The 22,386-nt window shown below is 43.7% G+C and overlaps 1 protein-coding gene across 1 annotated transcript in view; it reads left to right on the top strand.

Moving 5' to 3' along the window:
* The window catches only part of LOC143996039 (metalloreductase STEAP4-like), a 45,904-nt gene that overhangs the window by 4,335 nt on the left and 19,183 nt on the right, over window positions 1-22,386 (top strand). The window contains exons 2-3 of the mRNA XM_077490843.1: window positions 13,582-14,043; window positions 20,467-20,994. Coding sequence (XP_077346969.1) covers window positions 13,585-14,043; window positions 20,467-20,994 — 987 coding nt within the window. The 5' untranslated portion in view covers window positions 13,582-13,584. The remainder of the gene's footprint in view (window positions 1-13,581; window positions 14,044-20,466; window positions 20,995-22,386) is intronic.

Genomic DNA, 22,386 nt, shown 5'->3' with positions numbered 1-22,386 from the left:
CTGTACACGTCATCGCGCAAGCTGTCAACGGACTGTCTGTTCATCGTGTGTGGTCAAGTCCGTTCATTCAAAAGTAGGACGGACTGTCCGTCGGATTGTCTGACGGACTTAGTTGGCCAGACAGTCCGCCCGTGTGTACGCGGCTTTATCTATTCAATTTCTACTTGCGACTATTAAGCAAAATAAAAATCGTACGATCTGATGTCCGTTTTTTGGGTTGTGTGTACGGGCCATAACTGACTAATTGACACTGACATCACTAGTGACAGTAATACAGTTATCAGTGATAATACTATACACTGTACTAATGGCACTGGCTGGTATGCAGTGTTCATTTTGACATCAAATTTCAATTTAGTTTTAGTCATAGTCTTTTGACTAAAATGCCATTTTAGTTTTAGTCGTATTTTAGTCATCTGAGTTGTTTTAGTTTTAGTCGCATTTCAGTCAACTAAAATCTCCAGTACATTTTAGTTGACTAAAATTGAATGGGTTAGTTAAAGTTATTGTAAAGCTGTTTTTTTTGTTTGTTTCTTTCTTTCTTAAAATAACAAATATAACATACTTACCTCCTCTGTACCTTACCCCCAGCGGTGCTCCTGGCTCCTCCTCCACATGGGGTGCCCCCATGACTTCCCTCTTTCCAAGGAGGCACTCTTGCGGGTGTGCTCCTGGGTCCTGCTCTGTGCCCATTGACACAGACAGCAGGACTTGGCCCCACCCCCTGGTTCCCGTGTCACTGGATTTGACTGACACCAGCGGGAGCCAATGGCTGCAGCTGCTATCGATCTATCCAATGAGGACCCAAGACAGCGTCTGGAGCTGCTGGGCTTGTTCTAGTCGCTGGAAAAAACGGGATGAGGTAAGTAAAAGGGGGGCTCTGGGGGGCAGCTGCAGCACGGGAGGTTTATCACCTTAATGCATATGTTTTACAACCCCATTACATTTTAATGCATTATTTCTTTAGAATAACCAAACATTATATACTCCTGTAGTAAAAATCGAATAACATGTTATTTATGGTATTAGGGTTTGAACATGCACTATAGACACAGATTTAGCCATTGTGATATAAATTCAATTGAGTAATAGTCATAGTCTGTTGAAAAATGTAATTTTAGATTTAGTCGTATTTTAGTCATCTGAATTGTTTTAGTCGACGAAAATATTTTAGGCATCAAAATTAACACTGCTGGCATACTTCCCAACTTTTTGTGATCTGAATGAGGGACACCTATCAGCAAACGTATGCAGGCATAGGACACACCCCTTGCCACACCCCCTTAAAGGAGAATTGTACATAGGGTAGTGATAGTGGCAGATACGGGCTGCAGACAGCAGCACTCTTTCAGCCAATCAGTTTGCACCAGTAACACCAGTAAAAGATGAGTTTAGATTGGTCACTGAACCATACCTCCTCCTCATATTTTTGAGATGGGAATGAGGAACACCTATCAGCCAAAGTAAGCAGGTATAGGACACACCCCTTTGTCATGCCCCCTTAAAGGAGAATTGTACAAAAAAAAAACAAGATTGGTTAAACCCACAAGTGCTTTTTTTTTACCACTACTGTTCCTTTATATTGGCTTTTGGTATTTACAAATGCAGCAATTTAGAAATCAGATGAAAGGTTTAGCACTGGGAAACACTTTTTGATAGATAAAAAGTACATTTTATATACATCTATATAGATCAGACCAAAATATGAAACAAATGAGGAGGAATGAGGGACAGAGTGACATTGCTCCAAATCAGGGACAGTCCCTCAAAATCAGGGACAGTTGGGAGCTATGCCTGCTGGTACGGGGTTAACATCAAGTGGCAATTAAGGGGTTACCTTTGTTCCTAACAAGTGTATTGTATTGTGTGCTGCTTTTACCAAGAGATTTGTCTGTGGTTTCTCCCTAAACTCAGAGTTGATTTCAGGTAGAAAAAAACAGCCAGATCGCTGCTCTGTGTTCAGAGGTCTGTGTGTTTGCAAACACAGAATTCTGTGCTGTGATTGGTCATAGCCAATCAGCGGGTGTACATCCATAATCAATGGCTGTAACCTTGTATAAAAGAGAGAAAAATCAGCGCTCAAAATCTTTCACAGCAGAAGAAATTGTTTAACCACTTGCTTGCTGGGCACTTAAACCCCCCTCCTGCCCAGACCAATTTTCAGCTTTCAGTGCTGATGCACTTTGTAAGACAATTGCGCGGTCATACAACACTGTACTCAAATTACATTTTGTTAAAAAAATTGAAAAAGACAGAATTTAAAAAAATAATTTTTTTTTTTAGATTTTGTCATGACATTTTGCAAACAGGTAATTTTTGTCCTTCATTGCTGTATGCTGATGAGGCGGCAGTGATGGGCACCGATAGGTGGCAGTGATGGGCAGTGATGGGCACTGATGGGTGGCAATAATGGGCACTGATTGCTTACACTGATAGGTGGCACTGATTGGCACCACTGGTGAGCATTGGTAGGTGTCACTTATGGGCATTGATAGGTGGCACTGGTGGGCACTGGCAGGTGGCAATAACAGGTGGCACTGGCAGGGGGTACTGATTGGCACAGATGAGGTGCCTGTGTTCCTTCTTCTTCGGGACCGATGTCCCTTTAATATAAGCCGCTGATCAGCTGTCAGCATGAGGAGGGAAAAAAAATGATTACCGAGCATTTGTTTACATCATGTGATCAGCCGTCATTGGCTGACAGCTGATCACATGGTAAGGGGCCGGGTGGGATCGGTTATCATCCGAGTCTCAGTGACTCAGTGATCACAGCACGCTCCCCTCCCGGAAATTGAGGTCTGCGCTGTAGCCGTCATTCGGCTATGACCCGGACTTGAAGTGGTTAAACAAAGATGAAAATGAAAATACAAGATATAACTGTCATGTCAGTGGTAGCCCATCCCCCCCCCACAGTTAGAATCACTCTCTAGGACACTTAACCTCTTGATCACCCCCTAGTATTTAACCCCTTCCTTGCCAGTGTCATTTATACAGTAATCAATGCATTATTATAGCACTGACCACTGTATAAATGACAATGGTCCCAAAATAGTGTTAAAAGTGTCCGACGTGTCCACCATAATGTCACAGTCAAGATAAAAATCAGGATAAAACAGATCGCCACCATTATTAATAAAAAAAAAATAATAATAATAATAATAATAAAAATGCCATAAATCTATCCCCTATTTTGTATACCAAGATCAGTGAACCAATCAGGGGAGAGAGGGGGTGGGGCCGAGTCGGGGCTCTGTGTTGGAATGGACACACAGAGTTGTGACTCGGCTCAGGTGCCCCAATAGGAAGCTGCTGACTGTGGGGGCACTTGATAGGAGGGAGGGGCCAGGAGCAGCAAAGGGGGACCCGAGAAGAGGAGGATCTGGGCTGCTCTGTGGAAAACCAACTGTACAGAAGAGGTAAGTAGAACATGTTTGTTTGTTTGTTTTTTTAAACAAGACTTTACAATCACGTTAACTTGTCACTTCACTATTACAGTAAAAAAATGTAATTGATAGAACACAGTGGTATGTTATTTTTGCAACCATTTTTTCTACCATTTAGTTTCCAGCTTGCTTAGTGTACTTGGCTGTGCATCCCCCGCTGTGCCCAGACCGTGGGTTCTCTCTGCTGGTAATTTAAAACGAACAGCGCACATAAGATTTTATGCGGCTCAGTTTGAGTCCACTGAAGTGGGTTGGGGAGAGGCGGAGTTACCAAAGACAGCGCTACGTTTCCCGGATACTTTTCAGGGAACATAAAGCTGTTTGGCTTTAAAGGTAATGTCCTCTTAGAAAACGAATATGTCGGAAATGTGTTACACATACACTTTAGGAAAACGCAAACTTTCTCAGAAAACACAACCTACCTGGCCATTTTATACCTTGGCGTTCATTGTGTGCAGCTGGCAGTTGTGCTGGATAAATTATAGTGTTAACTTCAGGATTTCGTTAAAAAAAACGAAAAAAACTAAAACAAGCTGGTATGTTCTGTGGTTCTGACACCACCTTCTCCTGAGCCAGCCTCACCCACACACATTGGACACAGAAGAGAGAAAAAGGTTGCACAGATTAGACAAAAGCATGCAACTCGGAAGTCCTGTATAATGCAGGCCATACACGGTTCGAATTTCGAAAGAATTTTCTTTCGAAAATTGTATCAAAGAATTTTCGTACGAATTTCGCACCATTAGTGGGCTGCAGCAACAGCCGATTTTCGTGCGGCCATCAAACTTGAGGAATCGAGCATGTTGGAAATGTTTTGAAAAGCAAACGATTTTCTAATCAATGATGGGAGAATCGTGCGAGAAATGTAATAAGAAAAAAGATTCCCGGCCACGAAAATTATTTTCTGTAGCAACATGAGGTGAAATTGAAGGCTCGGTTGGCCGAATTTTGAAAATCAATGGTGACAAAAAAAAACCAACTTTCTGATTTTGAAAAGAAAATTTGTTTGAAATTCGACCATGTATGGCTTGCATAAAGCCAGCTTAAACATTTGCCTACTGGGAACTTTCACCCCCAGGGCCCAGGCCAATTTTCGGCGTTCAGTGCTGTTGCACTTCGAGGGCAGGTTCGCATATGTCCCGAATTGGATGCGGTTTTCACCACATCTTGTAAAACAACCCATTCAATTTCAATTAGAAATGAAAGGCAAAACATTTATGTATAGATAGGTAAAAAAAAAAAAAAAAAAAAACAACAACAAACAAAAAAAAAAAACATTATAAGAGACGTGTAACGTGTAACATAAAAACGTTTATATCCTTTATTTCAACCGGTACAAATACACGCACACTTATGTTCGGTTACAATCATGCATACAGATGTTTTTTCAGCACTCGAGAAAGTAACCAGATTTTGCATTCTTTGCATTCCATCCGCAGGTTGTAGAGGGAAGCTGAAATAATTTCCAAAGCCGGATCTTATGGGTTTTTTGTTTTGTTATTGTAGAATTTTTTCAGTAAAGTTGCCTTATAAAATTATACAGCCTCCAAATTCAAGGTTGGTGCATTAACCACTTCAGCCCCGGAAGATTTTACCCCCTCTGTGACCAGAGCATTTTTGCGATTCAGCACTGCATCAATTTAACTGACAATTGCGCGGTCGTGCGACATTGTACCCAAACAAAATTGACGTCCTTTTTTCCCCAAAAATAGAGCTTTCTTTTGGTGGGATTTGATCACCTCTGAGGTTTTTATTTTTTGCGCTATAAACCAAGAAATAACGACAATTTAAAAAAAAAATCTTTTTTACTTTTTGCTATAATAAATGTCCCCCAAAAATATATTAAAAAATGTATTTTTTCCTCAGTTTATGCTGATATGTATACTTCTACATATTTTTGGTAAAAAAAAAATCGCAATAAGCATATGTTGATTGGTTTGTGCAAAATTTATAGCATCTACAAAATAGGGGATAGAGTTATACAATTTTTATTCTTTTTTTTATTATTAGTAATGGCGGCAATCTGCAATTTTTATCATGACTGCGACATTAGTGTGGACAGATCGGACACTTTTGACACTATTTTGGGACCATTGTCATTTATACATTGATCAGCGCTATAAAAATGCACTGATTACTTAGTAAATGACACTGGCAGTGAAGGGGTTAACCACTAGGGGGCAATGAAGGGGTTAGGTGTGTCCTAGGGAGTGATTCTAACTGTGGGGGGGGCTACACCTCACATGACAATGTGATGAGAGCAGAGAGCAGTGATCTCTGCCCTGTCACTAGGCAGAACAGGGAAATGTTTTGTTTACAAAAGCATCTCCCTGTTCTACCTCTCCGCGACACGATCGTGGACACGCATGGGCAACACCGCTTCTTAAAGGGGACGTACCTATACACCCTTTTGCCTACCAGTGCCATTCTGCCAACGTAAATCAGCATGCGCTTGTCAGCAAGCCATTAAGTATACAGGGCAATTCTAGTGACAGGATCTCTTAAATAACCTGCCCACTGATTTTCACTTTTGCTGCTTTGTTGCTCCAGTGGAACTCTTCAGGAATGCTCAGTACTTCCAGATATGGGGGATCATGTGACCTCTCCCCCTTCCTCTTAGACCTAGCCCTGAGCAGTCAATCCTGTGAAAAGTGAAAATCATTTACAGCTCCAATGGGACATACACGGGCTTGGATTTCCTGATCCAATGTAGGCACGTTGTGGTGGAGAGTACAGTGAAGGTGTGTACTAGTGGGAGGTTATTTCTTGCTAAAAGCTCAACTCTGGGCAATACTGGTGTAGCACCATCTAGTGTGCTAGATGTAACTAGGTTCAGCTGTTAGTGTAGGTAGATTGACTTGGCTGAGAGCCAGGCCTGGGTTGAATCTTGGTCAGGGCTGAGTGACTCAGGGAGGCTGGATGATGCAGCAAACAGCATCTCTGGTGACTCCCCCTGCTTTCTGGAACCTTGGAGAAGCTTCCAGAAGTAGAACGCGGAATCTAGGAGGAGCTTCTTGGAGTATTGATGAATGGGCTGGCAGGGGTCAGGTCACCTCATAAATACTCATGAATCATGCCAGCAGGGGCAGTTGGGTGGAAGATGGAGATGGAGTGCTGAGGAGGCTATCAGTGACCCATTAGGGTACCCACTAGTCTGGGGTGGTGACCTCGGGCCTGAGGCTTGGGTGCTGGTGGGACCCTCTACAACACACTGAGGAATCCTTCTTGAAGGCACGGGTGGTCTGGTGAATGATCAGTCTGGGCATACCTCCCAACTTTTGAACTTCAGAACGAGGGACACTTGAGAGAGGAAGTGACCTGCAGTGCGCATAGCATGGCAAAATGGGTGTATGGGTGTGGCCAAATGCTTAAGAGTGGGGGGCTATAGGGGCGTGGTTATAAAAAAAAACTTGCTTCCTTGTACTTATAAAAAGGCTTTGATTGCTGTGCCACAAGCTGGTGTCTCAAGGACACAAATCCCAGTACGGTCATTTAAAAAAAATTATAATAGCTGCTATTATAAATGTTTTTACACAAACTGTGGAAGAGACCATTACGATAAGGGTGGAACGATTCAGGAGTGCGTTTAATACAGAGTGCAAGGTTCAGGAATGCGTTACGTACAAGGTGTAGGGTTCAGGAGTGCGTTGTGCAGGTTTCAGGAGTGTGTTGTACAGAGTGCAGGGTTCAGGAGTGCATTGTACAGAGTGAAGGTTTCGGGAGTGCATTGTGCAGAGTGCAAGATTCAGGAGTGCATTGTACAGAGTGCAGGGTTCAAGAGTGCGTTGCACAGAGTGCAGTGTTCAGGAGTGCATTGTACAGAGTGCAGGGTTCAGGAGTGCATTGTACAGAGTGCAGGGTTCAGGAGTACATTGTACAGAGTGCAGGGTTCAGGAGTACATTGTACAGAGTGCAGGGTTCAGGAGTACATTGTACAGAGTGCAGGGTTCTGGAGTGTGTTGTACAGAGTGCAGGGTTCAGGAGTGCGTTGTACAGATTGCAAGGTTTAGGAATGCATTGTACAGAGTACAAGGTTTAGGCGTGTGTTGTACAGATTGCAAGGTTTAGGAATGCATTGTACAGAGTACAAGGTTTAGGCGTGTGTTGTACAGATTGCAAGGTTTAGGAATGCATTGTACAGAGTGCAGGGTTCAGCAGTGCGTTGTACAGAGTGCAAGGTTTAGGAGTGCGTTGTACAGTGTGCAAGGTTTAGGAATGCATTGTACAGAGTGCAGGGTTCAGCAGTGCGTTGTACAGAGTGCAAGGTCCATGACCAGTGTAGTCTAGATATTCCCCCTTTACCTAGCTGTTTTACCACTTATACCACCCATCACTTACCCTCTATATATAATGAGACTTAGCTGGAGTATAAATGGCCATAACAGCCTTTTATTAAAAACTTTAAATAAATAACTCCAATATATATATATATATGTTTAATCCATATATATAACCGAATATAACAACTGTAGACCAACAATGCTTTAACTCCAGTCTGTTGGTCACTGACGGTGCCCCATATTCCATCACATATACCACCATACACTGCGGGATCTTTCCAACATGATAGGCCTCCAGCTGTACTGCTCAGAGACAAACCCCATACCGCAGTGCAACCATTACCGTATTCCAGCTAACCTTTCACTGGAATACACCGGAGGGGCACATACTACCGATGAGCCCCCCACCCCTTTTTAACACCTCCGTTTACTGCCACCATCAATGACCAACAGAAAACACTGCCTTCTCTGCTTGCTGTTATGACGACCTTCTTCCGCACTCCTAAAAAGAAAGAAAACATGTAAACACACAACAACAACAACATATAAAAAAGGGGAGGGAGGGTGGCAAAAGCTGCCTCCTCCTGTTCTCTCACGCACGCTGTCCCACTTCCGGCCCTGCCCCCTCCTATATACGGCCGCTCCCCTCTGCTCGAGCTCTGCTCCTCCTCTCAATCTTTTTAACCCTGCGTGCCACTGTCCACACCGTCATGCCAGGCCCTCCACTAGCCTGCATTGCATTCCCGACGTTCCGGGCCTCACTGGAGTTAAACTGCAAAGACACCATTGAATTAAACATAGCACACTTATCTTCTAAAATCTTGATTACCAGCATACAGGAGCCGAGGCAAGAATGGCGGCATCAGATGGATAACAAATGATCGCAGCCTAGCAGGATAGTGTTAAAGTGGTGTTGCCACCAAAAAAAAAATAAAAAATAGCTTAAAATTCATTAAAAAAATTAAAATAAAAAATAATTGGAAAAAATTTTTTTTTACTCACCTCGAAATGCCTGTTGCTAGGGGGTCCCTCGTAGTCTGCCTTCTTCAATGCCTGGGCTGGTGACATCAGTTCCCCTCGCGCCGCACAGTCATCTGGAACCTGTCACGTGTCCCAGATGACTGTGTGGCGTATCACGGCGCCGCTCGCGCATGCGCAGTGGGTGCCGACCTGTGAAGCCACAGCCTGATGCCCACAGTAAGAATGGCGGCGTCATGAGTGGAGAATGAGAGGGGGCTTTGTTCCCCTGCATCGCTGGACTGTGGGACAGGTAAGTGTCCGATTATTAAAAGTCAGCAGCTACAGTATTTGTAGCTGCTGACTTTTACATTTTTTTTTTTAGGGGGCACCCCACTTTAACATCTATCCAGCACAGTCAGGGATTGGTGTGGCCGCAATGAGAGTGAGTGCAGCTTTCAAATCGAAGTTCTAATGTCCGGGATGGGGGGCCGATATGCACTCACTCTCATTGTGGCTGTACCCTTGCCAGCTTGCCCACCAATCCCTGGCTATGTTGGATGGATGTTCACACTGTTGCGTGTCCTGCTATGCTGTCAGCAATGAAGTAATGCGGGATAAGGTCCCTGAACACCGGGACCCGGGACAAAGTTTAAAATGTGGGAAAGTCCCGCTCAATCTGGGACTGTTAAGAAACAGTCTTTAGAAACAAAGGTCTTTAGTAAAAAGCAGCACACATTAAACATTGTTAGACACACATTTAACTCCTTGATTGCCCCTAGATGTTAACCCTTTCCCAGCCAGTGTCTTTAGTACAGTGTCAGTGTATAGTATTATCAGTGATCACTGTATTAACCCCCCTAGCACCAGTTATTGTCAGATTGCAGTCACATTATACTTTGCTGATTACTGCCATTAGTAGTATAATATAACAAAAAAAAAAATCCACTATAAATACAATGGTTTGTAGAAGCTATAGCTTTCACTAAAACCAATCAATATGCTCCTTATTGTAACAGAATACATTTGTATTGTAGCACAATACATTTTGGCCAACATTCAGGCTGGGTTCACACTGCTGCGGGTGGGAGATCCGGATGTGATTCGCACCGCACTGCAGTGCAAATCACATCCGATCTCTGTAGCGATGCGAGTTCAGCCATACAGATAGTATGGCTGAACTCGCATCGCACCCGCCGCAAACTCGCACGGGACCCATTTTTTGGTCCGCAGCAGAATCGGATCGCATGGGTGTTCACACCATGCGATCCGATTCCTGTGCGAGTGTGCAGATCGCACTGCGATATGCGGACGGATCTGGGGGTGTCATTAACATTTCATTGACACTCCCAGCAGTCCGCATAGGGCAGTGTGAACTGCCGGCGGGAGGCATGCGATGCGGGAAAACGCCGCGGATTCGTGGCGTTCCCGCGGCGTTCCCGCATCGCTATGGTGTGAACCTAGCCTTATAAAGAAATTCAAATTTTTTTTGACATGATTTATAGCAGAAAGTAAACAATATTGTTGTTTTTGTTTTTCAAATTTTCAGTCTTTTTTAAATTCATATAATAAAAAAAAAAAAAAAAACAGTGGTGATCAAATGCCACCAAAGAAAAGCTCTATTTATGTGAAAAAATGGAATTGGTGTACAGTGTTTATTACCAGTTAACATAATACAGTGCCGTACTACAAAAAATGGCCGGTCATGAAGGGGATAAAACCTTCCGGAGCTGAGGTCGGTAAACAGTCTAGGAGATGTCTTTTTAGATTTCTATCTTGTAAAGCTTTAACAGGTGGACAATGGGGTTTGAGATACTCCAAAAATTCAAAGCACTATTATCCAAGGACATTCTTCAAAGTAACACAGCAAAGTAACCCATTCTATCTCTCACAGCTGGGGACCATAAGGTAGTTTAGCAGACTAAAGCAGTCTAATAGCTCACCGCTGAGGACTATGAGATAGTTTGAATACCAGTGAAGTCGTTTTTCAGATTGAAGCTTTATGGCTGGGGACCATACAATAGTTTGCAGCATAGATAAAGGCTCTTATTAAAAAATCCTGAAGCATGATAAGTCCATAGGTTCAGTCAATCGGAGAACAGTCCAGCCTCCAGCCCAAAAATTGCCTCGGGCAAACAGCCCCCTGAGGCTGGGTTTATTCAGGCTGTGCATGCATTTGAATTTTCCTGCCCTAATCTCTAGAACAGGGATCTCAAACTATGGGCCTCCAGCTGTTGTGGAACTATATGTCCCATAGTGCATTGTAAAACTCTACTTTCACAGACATAACTAGGCATGATGGGAATTGTAGTTTGGAGACGCTTGCTCCAGAACAGTGATTCTCAACCAGGGTTCCTCCAGAGGTTGCTGGGGGTTCCTTCAGCATTGGGCATTTTCTGCCTCTCAGATAAGTTTCCACTGTTCCCAAGATCCCATTGATCTTTTTAGCTGTCTATATGGAGGTAATTCTTCCAAATGACCACAAGTGTAAGGGCCATTCTTCCCACTGACCATCACGTTAATGTGTCATGAATTGTAGAATTCTCATTTTTAGCAGGGGTTCCCCGAGACCGGAGAACTATTTCAAGGGTTCCTCTGTGTTGAAAAGGTTGAGAAAGGCTGCTCCAGAGGATTCTTACAGAGGCAGGAGGAAACCATCAAAGTTTCAGCCTGTGAAACCATGAGCAGACCTAAGCAATCAATTACTGCTCCTCTTATTAAAGAGCAGACCAAAATATATTTGCCTAGCATCCTATACTAAGAGGGTGCTACAACCACAAATAAATTGGTTGTAAACCCTGGGGAAAACAAAAAAAAAAAAAAAAAAAAAAAAAAACCTGTAAGACAAAGGCATAATGTGCTAATATGCATCGCATATAACTCGTTATGAAATACTTACCATAGAATTAAGCCCTCCAGCAGTGCCGCTGAGATGGCTGACATCTTCCCCAGTGTTTCTTCTGGGTTCATGGGCTCTGTCGCTGTGAGAGGCCGGACCCCTGATGACGTCACTCCCACCCAGGTGCGCGGGTGCCGCCGTTTACAGCATGGGCTCTGAAGGTCCAGCACAGTAAGCCGGATCTTCAGAGAGCATGCGCCGATGATATCATTGGCTCATGCACTCTGAATATCTCCTAAACTGTGCACGTTTAGGAGATATTCACAGTACTTACTTGGAAGACTGATTATAGGCTTACCTGTAGGTACAAGTAAAAAATAAGACTTTACTTCCACTTTAACTACCTAACATCCGCGGTATGGCCGAATGACAGCCACAGAGCGGATTTGAATTCCCGGAAGTCCGTCATATGACGGCCTCCCCTGTGCATGCTCCCTGTGCGCTCTACAGGGTGCTGTGATCACAGAATCACCGACTATGTGCCTTACCAGCCCCTTACCATGTGATCAGCTGTCAGCCAATGACAGCTGATCACATGATGTAAACAAAAGCTCAGTGATCTTTTTTTTTTTCTCCTCACGCTGACAGTGGAGGAGAAAAAAAAAGCCAATCACCGGCTCACCTTAAAGGGACATCGGTCCCTAAGAGGAAGAGGTCTCATTTATACCAACCAACAGTGCCCACAAGTGCCACCTATTGCTACTGTGGCCCCCCTGTATGCCTGGTTAGGAGGGCGGCGGGGTCGGGGAGGTGGCATGTAGAGGAACTGATTCCTCCATGTAGCCGCTGAATGCCTGCTTCTCATCCTCTCCCTCCTGCAGGCATTCAGTTGTTACAGGAGAGAAATAAAGGGCATCAGTTCCTCCACCTGCCACTCTCACCAACTCCCTATCCCTGTCCTGGTTCCCTAGGCCCCTGTGTGCCTCCCTGAAACCCCCACCTGCGCTGCTGGCCTTCCTCCCTCCCTCCGGTTGCTGCGGGGGGATCGGTCAGGATGGAGATTGGTGAAGGGGTCAGTAAATGACACATTCCTTGTCTTAATGAATAGAGTCAGTAATTGGTACCAATCACTGACTGAATTTTTTTTCTTCATTCATTCATAGCTGAGACATACTAAACTGTGTTTACTATGCCTCAGTTTATGAATGAATAGAAAGCTCTGTACAGAGCTATTCCTGTTCATTCATTCTGTGCAGCTTAGGCTGCAGAGAAGGGGACTGGTGAATCTGTCCTCAGTCCCTTTCTCAGTCTCAAAAGTGAGACATCAGGGGTCTGTTTAGACCCCTGATATTTCACCAAAGCCCCCCAACGTTGGTCCTAAAAAAATACTAACACCAGTGGCGGAACTACCAGGGTCACAAAGGTTGCACTTGCAACTAGACTCTGGCATCTGGGGGACCCCAAGATAGCAGGAAGGTGGCCCACTGCAGGACCATAATAAAGGGTCCCACGATGGGAGTAAAGAGCCACAGAATCAGTGGGAAGGGCCCCAGTGGGGGGGGGGCCTTCATAGTTTCTTGCACTGAGGCCTTGAAGGTTCCAGTTACACCTCTGGACCTATACATAACCTTTACTGGCTGTAACAGGTTGGTGTATGATAAGAATGGGCCTTTGGCCAGTAGAACAATAAACAAATATATTTCAACCTCAATTAGTTTTTTCTTTAACACTTCATTTTAAAGTGGAAGTAAACCCATTGATTTAAATAGTAAAAAAAAAGGCATGCCGGGAATGCTAACTGCACATTGGCTGTGCTCTCAGCCAAACTATCAAACCATCCAATGTGCAGCACCATAGCAGTTGAAGATTAAACAGAGGCAAAGATGGCAGCTTCCTTGGCTGAAACCGATAGGGGAGTTTACTTCCACTTTAAAAAGTGGGTCTGATGCGTGCCTGCTTGCAATTGGCAGTTCTTGTTTGATTGGTAATTGGAATACAACTGCAAAATGTACTGCTATAGACATATATTGCTACAAAGCAACCTGTGCCTTTTGTTTTTCAGGAGATGGATGAATCCTTGAACAACATTCCTCTTCAAGTGCATTCAGATCCAACCAAACGTGGAGCCGTTTGTATATTTGGCACTGGAGATTTTGGACGATCTCTGGGGTATAAGTTACTCCAGTGTGGTTATGTGGTTGTCTTTGGAAGCAGAAACCCAAATTTCAATTCCAACCTCATTCCAAGAGGAGCCGAGGTTCTCAGCCATGCCGAGGCCGCGATGAAGTCCTCCGTCATTATAGTTGCCGTTCACAGGGAGCACTATGACTTTCTAAAGCCATTTTCTGACATATTGAAGGGAAAAGTCTTAGTAGATGTCAGTAACAACTTGAAAATCAATCAGTACCCGCAATCCAATGCTGAGCACCTCGCCAGTCTGATACCAGGTGCTAAAGTGGTCAAAGCATTTAATACAGTGTCTGCCTGGGCTCTACAATCAGGAACATTGGATGCCAGCAGACAGGTAAGAGATACACAATCCATCGTGCTAAATCAATAATTTTTGTTTTATACAAATAGGGCCATGTCACCAGGGGCGGGCTGACCATCCGGGCACTGCCCGAGGGCTCCATGCCACTAAGGGGTCCCATCAGGGTTGCCAGGCTCAATAAAATCAGGGACAGTATGTAAAAATCTGTGTTTTTAAAAAACTCCCAAGATTATAGTTGCCCCGCCTCTCCAGTAACCTTTCAGTGTGTGTATGTGTATTCTGTGTGTGTATACTGTGTGTGTATATTGTGTGTAGGTGTGTGTATACTGTATGTGTGTATACTGTGTGGCCCCATAATCTATTGCCTGGGGGGCCCCATAATCTCCTATTGCCCGGGGGCCCCATAATCTCAGATTGCCTGGGGCCCCATGAGTTGTCAGTCCGCCCCTGCATGTCACTAATAGCTATTTTATCACAACAGACAATTGGCAAAAGCATTAAGCAATAAGGCTCCATTTTCCCTTGAACATAACAAATTTAGGAGATTTTCAAGACTTTTTTGGTTGTTTTAGAAGCAATGTACTATACAGGACTTTCTTTGGGGCAAGACTACATGTTTTTGGTCCCATAGACATTTATTATGGAAGCGCCTAATAAACGCATTGTATTTTCATGTTTTTTTTTTTCAGTCTATGGGGCAAAAATGCCACAATCTGCATAAAAAGTGTACTTTTTTGAGCTACAGGTACCTTTTTCAGGGGCAGACTTGATGCATTTCTTTATTGCATGTTTTAGCACATTTGCCGCAGGTTTTGTCACAATTCAAAATATGCATTTCCTTGCTGCTCTATTAAGAAACACTGGCACCAGTGTTAAAGTGGTTGAAAAACCCTTTACAACCACTTTAAACTATAATTAGGCTGACCTGTAGCTGCACTGGATATCTCCTAAACCTGCACGGTTTAGGAGATATCCCTGTATTTGCATGTGCCAACGTCATCGGCACATGCGCACTTAAGCCAACTGAAGCAGCGGCATGTACGTGCCGCTGCTTCACTTGTACTGTGCCATTCCCGGCAGCTCCCACGTGCATGCATCATCGCGACTCCAGCCAATCTCAGCGTCGGAGCCGCGATACCCAGAAGTAACCCCCAGGAGAGATGTTGCCGGCCAGAGGGGGAGACGAGGGTGGCTGCATGGGCTTTGTTCTCGGGTAAGTAATTCATAATGAGCTAGTATGCTATGCCTACTAGCTCATTATGCCTTTACCTTGCAGGTTTCTTTTTTTTTGCTATTGTTAAAGAAGGTTTACAACCACTTTAAAGTGGTTCTAAAGTAAGAAGGTTTTTTATTTTCATTCATTTTATGCATGAAGATAAACATTCCGTGTGCAGCAGCCCCCCTAATACTTACCTGAGCCCCATCTCGATCCAGTGACGTTGCACAAGAGTCTCGGCTGTCTGTCTCTCCCTCCTCATTGGCTGAAATAGCAGCAGGATGCCATTGGTTCCCGCTGCTGTCAATCAAAGTCTGTGAGCCAATGAGAAGAGAGCGGGGCAGGGCCTGAGACACGGGTCTGTGTCTGAATGGACACACGGAGCAGTGGCTCGGCTCAGGTGCCGCCATAGCAAGCTGCTTGCTGTGGGGGCACTCGGCAAGAGGGAGGGGCCAGGAGCGAGGGACATGAGAAGAGGAGGATCAGGGGTTACTCTGTGCAAAACCACTGCCCAGAGCAGGTAAGTATAACATGTTTGTTATTTTTAAATGAAAAGAATAGACTTTAGTATCACTTTCATTTTTATGTCAAATTTCGATTGAGTTTTTGCCAAAAATGCCATTTTAGTTTTAGTCGTATTTTAGTTGACTAAAATAGTGTCAATTTCATCAACAAAAGCATAGCACATTTGTTACGAACTTTAAGACATGCTGCCCTGATGCTGCCCCCATTAGATTTTAGTTGACCAAAATCGAATGGGTTTAGTTAAATTGTAATGCATTATTTAAGCATTTCTCAGAATTTCCAAAACTCATTATTCATTATATACGCCTTGAGTAAAAATCTAATAACATGTTATTATTTATGGAATTAAGGTTTAAACATGCGCTACAGACACAGATTGAGCCCTGGTTCACATTGGTACGATTTGACATGTCAAATCGCATGTCAAATCTGCGGCAATTGCCGGCAATGGCACAGACCTATTCGGTGCGACGCTGCGTTTGTGGCGCCGCACCGATTTCAAAAAGTAGTTTCTGTACTACTTTTTGCAATTTCGGGCTGCGATTTACATTGACATCTGCACAGATGTCTTTGAAATCGCGGCTGAAATTAGGACTAGCAAGAGCTGAACTCGCACGGTTTCATTCCCGCAGCTCAGTGTGAACCTGGGCTTAGTCTTTGTGATATATAAAAAGTGTTAATTTTGATGTCAAATTTTGATTTAGTTTTAGTCATAGTCTTTTGACTAAAATGCCATTTTATTTTTATTTTTGTTTTAGTCGTCTGAATTGTTTTAGTTTCAGTCGTATTTTAGTAGACTAAAATAGTGTTATGTTCACAAGCGAGTAGCACATTTGTTGTGCCCTTTAAAGCGGGAGTTCCGCCGTTTTTTTTTTGTTTTTTTAAATACAGCAGCTACAAATACTGCAGCTGCTGACTTTTAAAATAAGGACACTTACCTGCCCAACGCGCCCGCGGTGACGGCACCCGAAGCCGATCTCTCGATCGTCTCTCGGGTGCTGCCGCCGCCATCTTGGGTATGGGAATCAGTAAGTGGAGCCTTGCGGCTTCATTTCCCGGTTCCCTACTGCGCATGCGCGAGTCGTGCTGCGCAATAAGGACGGTCCTCTCTGTCTCTGGGATCCGTGTGTTTCCCAGCAGACAGCGGGGGACCTGCGGAAAGGGGCGTAGATTCTGCGGAAAGGGGCGTAGATTCTGCAGATATCTATGCTGGAAGTGGGTGCAGATACCTGTACTGTACAGGTACCTGCACCCCCCTCCCCCCTGAAAGGTGCCAATTGTGGCGCCGGAGGGGGGGGAGGGTTCCAATGAGTGAAAGCTCCACTTTAGGGTGGAGCTCCGCTTTAAGTCATGCTGCCCTGTTGTGCAAAAAAAAATGGCACTTTCCTGCTCCAGTAGATTAACCACTTGCGGACCTGCTCACAGTAAACATATGGCAAGGCACAGCAATGTATCTTGCTGACTTTTTTCCGGGTTTGGGGCACTCGTGCACGTGCCCCCTGTTGACCCCTGCTGTTTGGATGCCAGCAGGTTTCAGCAAATTATTTCAGCTGAAACCTGCTGATCAGCTGTGTCCAATTACAGCACAGAGTTCTGTGTTTACAAACAGACAAAGAACACCAATCTGGCTGTTTCTTCTCCCTGAATAGCAGAAAGAAAAATCAGACAGATCTGTGAGTAAGGCCTGATTCACACCTATGCATTTTTAGTGCTTTTTGCATTTTGCAGATTTGCACTACAGTCCATTTAACATGGTTCCCTATGGACCACGTTCTGTAGTGCAAATCTGCAAAATGCAAAAATCACAAAAAATGCATAGGTGTGTATCAGGCCTAAAAGCAGCACACATTACACTTGTTGGGCCCACAGTTAACCCCTTGATTGTACCTTTATGTTAACTTCTTCCCAGCTAGTGTGATTAGTTCAGGGTACAGTATTATATCTGATCACCCTATTAGTGTCACTAGCAACGTCCATGTCAGTTAGTGTCCCATCCAGTCAGTGTCTGTTAGCGCCAGATTGCCCACCATACTTTTAGAGTCCCACTATAAATTGCTGATCACTATCATTACCAGTATAGTGCCTATAGCTACATGAATTCTAGCATACAGTATATACCAAGGTTTCTAGATGCTATAACTTTGACACAAACCAACCACTTGCCGACCATCAAATGCCGCTATACGTCATTAATTTGAGGACGGATATTGTTATTATGGCAGTAGCTAGCTGCCATAACCCCAGTATCCTCGTGTTTGACTGGCGGGTGCCTACAAGATAAAAGTGGTCTCTGGGACGGATTTGCAGTGAGATCACTTTTAATGGCGGCGGGAGAGGGCCTCCCCTCTCCCACCGCTCTCCGGTGCCCTCCGCCAGTTACCGTAGCCGTCAGTCTAGCCTTTTCCTGGCTAGACATGGAGACAAGTGAGAGGAAGATTACCCCCAGGCGTCTCCATGACATTGCAGGGCGGAAGCAACGTCAAAACGTCACTTCCGCCCCCAGCTCTTAAAAGGACATTTTTTTAAAATTATATTTAAAAAAAAAAAATTAAAAAAAAATTGTTATTGCATTTTAGTGTATATATGAGATCAAAGGTCTTTTTGACCCCACATCTCATATTTTAGAGGTCCTGTCATGCTTTTTTTCTATTACAAGAGATATTTACATTCTTTATAATAGGAGTAAAAGTTTTTATTTTAAAACAGTGTAAAAATAAAAGGTAAAATAAATAAGAAAAAAAAATAACATTTTTAAACGGGCCCCGACCACCCGAGCTGGCGTGCAGTAGCGCCCGCATATGAAAACAGTGTTCAAACCACACATGTAAGGTATCGCCGCAGTCAGTAGAGCGAGAGCAATAATTCTAGCCCTAGATCTCCTCTGTAACTCAAAACATGCAACCTGTAGAATTTTTTAAACATCGCCTATGGAGATTTTTAAGGGTAAAAGTTTCTCACCATTCCACGAGCGGGCGCAATTTTGAAGTGTGACATGTTGGGTATCAATTTACTCGGCGTAACATTATCTTTCATAATATAAGAAAAAAGTGGCCTAACTTTACTGTTGTCTTATTTTTTTATTAAAAAAGGTTTATTTTTTCCAAAAAAAGTGTGCTTGTAAGACCGCTGCGCAAATACGATGTGACAAAAAGTATTGCAATGACCGCCGTTTTATTATCTAGGGTATTCAAAAAAAAATTGGGGGTTCTAAGTAATTTTCTAGCAAAAAAAATGTTTTTAACTTGTAAAACACACATCCAAAAAAGAGGCCTGGCCTTTAAGTGGTTAAATATATACTTATTATGATTTCAGTTTTACCAAAGACATGTAGCAGAATACATTTGGCCTAAATTTATGAAGAAACTTGATTTTTTTTTATTGGCTATGTTGTATAACAAAGTAGAAAATATTGTGGTTTTCTTTTTCAAAATGTTCTGTCTTTTTTGGTTTCTATAATAAAAAATAAAAAACCTAGTGGCGATCAAATACCACCAAAAGAAAACTGTATTTATGTGAAAAAAAATATATAAATTTAAAATTGCATACAGTGTTGCATGACTGCGTACATAGCAGTTAAAGTAGTACAGTGCAGAATAGCAAAAAATGCTCTGATCATGAAGGGGCTAAAGTGGTAATTCCTGGTAGCAAAATCCTTCAGTAGTGAAAGCAAAAGTGATGGTAAAGAATTGAAATTTGTGTGTCCCCTGCGCAGCTGATAAGGGCTGAGATAATCATATGCTGTGAGCAGCTGGTCAGGGATTAACTTCATCAATTGTTTTGAACAGCTGCCGAGGGCTGAGCATCATAATGTAGTGGCCTAGCTATGCAGAAAATATAAATCCCTTCCTGACTATAGCCTCGTACACATGATCGGATTTTCTTCAGGGAACTGTGTGATGACATACTGTTTGCCGAAAATCCGACCATTAAAACTCTCCATCAGACAATTGTTGTCCAACTTTCCGCCAACAAATGTTGGATGGCAGGCTACTAAATTTTCGGTGGACAACGGTCTGTTGTCAGATTTTCATCCATCCATCGTCCATCACACAAAAGTCCAAAGTACAAACACACATGCTCGGAATCAATGCTCACCAAACACGACATTAGCAGAAGGTGCCCAAAGGGTGGCGCTCAAGAGCTGAAATTCCACATAGTACGTCACTACATTCGTGTTTGTTGGCCAACAATTGTGTATCGTTTGTATACAAGACAAGTTCCCGGAACACGCCCTTTGGCAAAGTCTAACGTTTTGTTGGCCAATAATCCAATCGTGTGTATGAGGCTTTAGGGTCAATAAAATGCAGAAAAATGAGTTATGATCTAAGGTAATTTCCCAATATTGCTACAGTAGGTGTTAAGCACTGCTGTTTTTTTTTCTCTTCAGGGAGCCATGGGCATATTGCAACCAATTGTAATAAAAAAAATCCCGCATATGTAGAAGATTGTTGTTTTTAGGCACACTGGTGGCAAGGGTCCAGGGCTTGCTTTCCGTAGAGAAGCGCTGGAGCTGGAGTGAGTACAGTAAAAAAATATTTTGCAGTTGAGTAGAATAGGATGCCAAGACAGAATATGAAAAACAACAATAATAATAAAAGTACAGATAATAATCATGGTAGTATTGGCAGGTTCGATATGTATTAATTGCAATACTGTAATGACTGTTTTACTTTTATGATAATGCAACACTCAAACCCATTTTTATACCCGAACAGGTTTTCCTTTGTGGAGATGATGCAAAAGCCAAGGAAGTGGTTATGGATATTGTTCGATCTCTTGGACTGACACCATTGGACCAAGGATCTCTGCTGGCAGCCAAAGAGATTGAGAATTACCCACTGCAGTTATTCCCAATGTGGAGACTTCCCTTTTATATTTGCTCTGGATTCACCATATTGGTCTTCCTTTATTGTCTCATCTTTGAGGTGTTCCATCCCCTTGCCACAAATAAGGAGGACACTTCCTACCTCATCATGATTTCCATTGCCAACCGAGTGTTCCCCATCGTCTCTCTCATACTGCTGGCCTTAGTCTATCTCCCAGGAATCTTTGCAGCCATCATCCAGTTATACCGAGGCACCAAATATAGCAGGTTTCCAGGCTGGTTGGACAAATGGATGCTCTGCCGGAAACAGCTTGGGCTGGTAGCATTGGCCTATGCCTTTCTACATGCCATCTACACACTGGTGATGCCCATACGTTACTATGTGAGGTGGTGGGTGGAATACTACATAAAGGCACAGGTAATTATTTTAACTTCAGAAATAATAAATTAAACTAAATTAATATAAACTGAAAAATCATGGAAAACGAAGTACATCTAAAGCCAAAACCTCTTTCCTTAATTTTGATATTTTAGAGTTGTCTGAAGAATAAGATTGTGGCAGGTATGGTATAAGTCCATTAAGTCTTAAATGAACACAACGGGTGGAAAGTTCAGAGAAGGGTAACCAAACTGACAAGGCAAGGAGCTGTGAGGAAAGATTAGCTGAACTAAGACCCCTTTCACACTGGGGCGGTTTTCAGGCGCTTTAGCGCTAGGAATAGCCTCTGCAAAGCTCCTGGAAACCGCCTCCCATTCATTCCAGTGTGTCTTCCTACACTGGGGCGGTGCGCTTGTGGGACATTCAGAAAAGTCCTGCAAACAGCATCTTTGGGGCGGGTTTCGGAGTGCTGTATTTAGCATTCCCAAAATGCCCTGCCCATTGAAATGAAAGGACAGCGCTTTCAAAGTGCCTTGAAAGCGCTTTTAAACCGCTGCAAAATGGGAGTTTATGACCCTTTTTAGGCCCCTTTCACACGGGACGGATCAGTAATGATCCACCTCATGATGATCCGCTTGCTCAGCGGGGATCGCTCCGTTGTCCCCGCTGAGCCGGCGGATAACAGGGCGGTCCCGGCACACTGTGCAGGGACTGCCCTGTCAGCTATCCGCTCTCCTCTACGGGGGATTGGATGAACACGGACCGTCTGTCCGTGTTCATCCGATCCGCTCTGCAGACGGATAGAAAAATAGGATTTTCCTCCGTCTGCAGAATCGAACAATAGCGGAGGAGGACGATAGCGGGTGTCTGCGGATGTTTATCCGCAGACAACCGTTATCCCATAGGGATGCATGTATGTCCGTATTTCATCCGCAAACGAATGGATGAAATACGGACATAATGTCCGCATGTGTGAAAGGGGCCTTACTGTACATCTCCTTGTCGGTTATGACTGCACACCAGTGCACAGAGCAAGGTCCATAAAGACATGGATGAGTGAGTTTGAGGTGGAGGAACTTGACTGGCCTGCACAGAGTCCTGACCTCAACCTTCTTTGGGATGAATTAGAGTGGGCACTGCGAGCCAGGCCTTCTCGTCCACACCAGTGCCTGATCTCACAGATGCACTTCTGGAAGAATGGTCAAACATTCCCATAGACACACTTCTAAACCTTGTGGACAGCCTTCCCAGAGGAGCTGAAGCTGTTATAGCTGCAAAGGGTGGGCCAACTAAATATTGGACCCTATGGACTAACACTGGGATGCCATTAAAGTGTATATAATAGGACAAGAAGATAGATAGGAAGGTGTTCTGTAGCCCACAGAGAAAGCTGGGAACAATGTAACTTATGCAGCACCGTTTACTGTACAC

This window comes from Lithobates pipiens, unplaced genomic scaffold, assembly GCF_037356315.1.
Source record: "Lithobates pipiens isolate NorthernLeopardFrog02 unplaced genomic scaffold, aLitPip1_a1.2 Scaffold_19, whole genome shotgun sequence".
Lineage (NCBI taxonomy): Eukaryota > Metazoa > Chordata > Amphibia > Anura > Ranidae > Lithobates > Lithobates pipiens.
The sequence above is the reverse complement of the archived record's forward strand: the minus strand, read 5'-3'. Positions and strand labels throughout refer to the sequence as shown.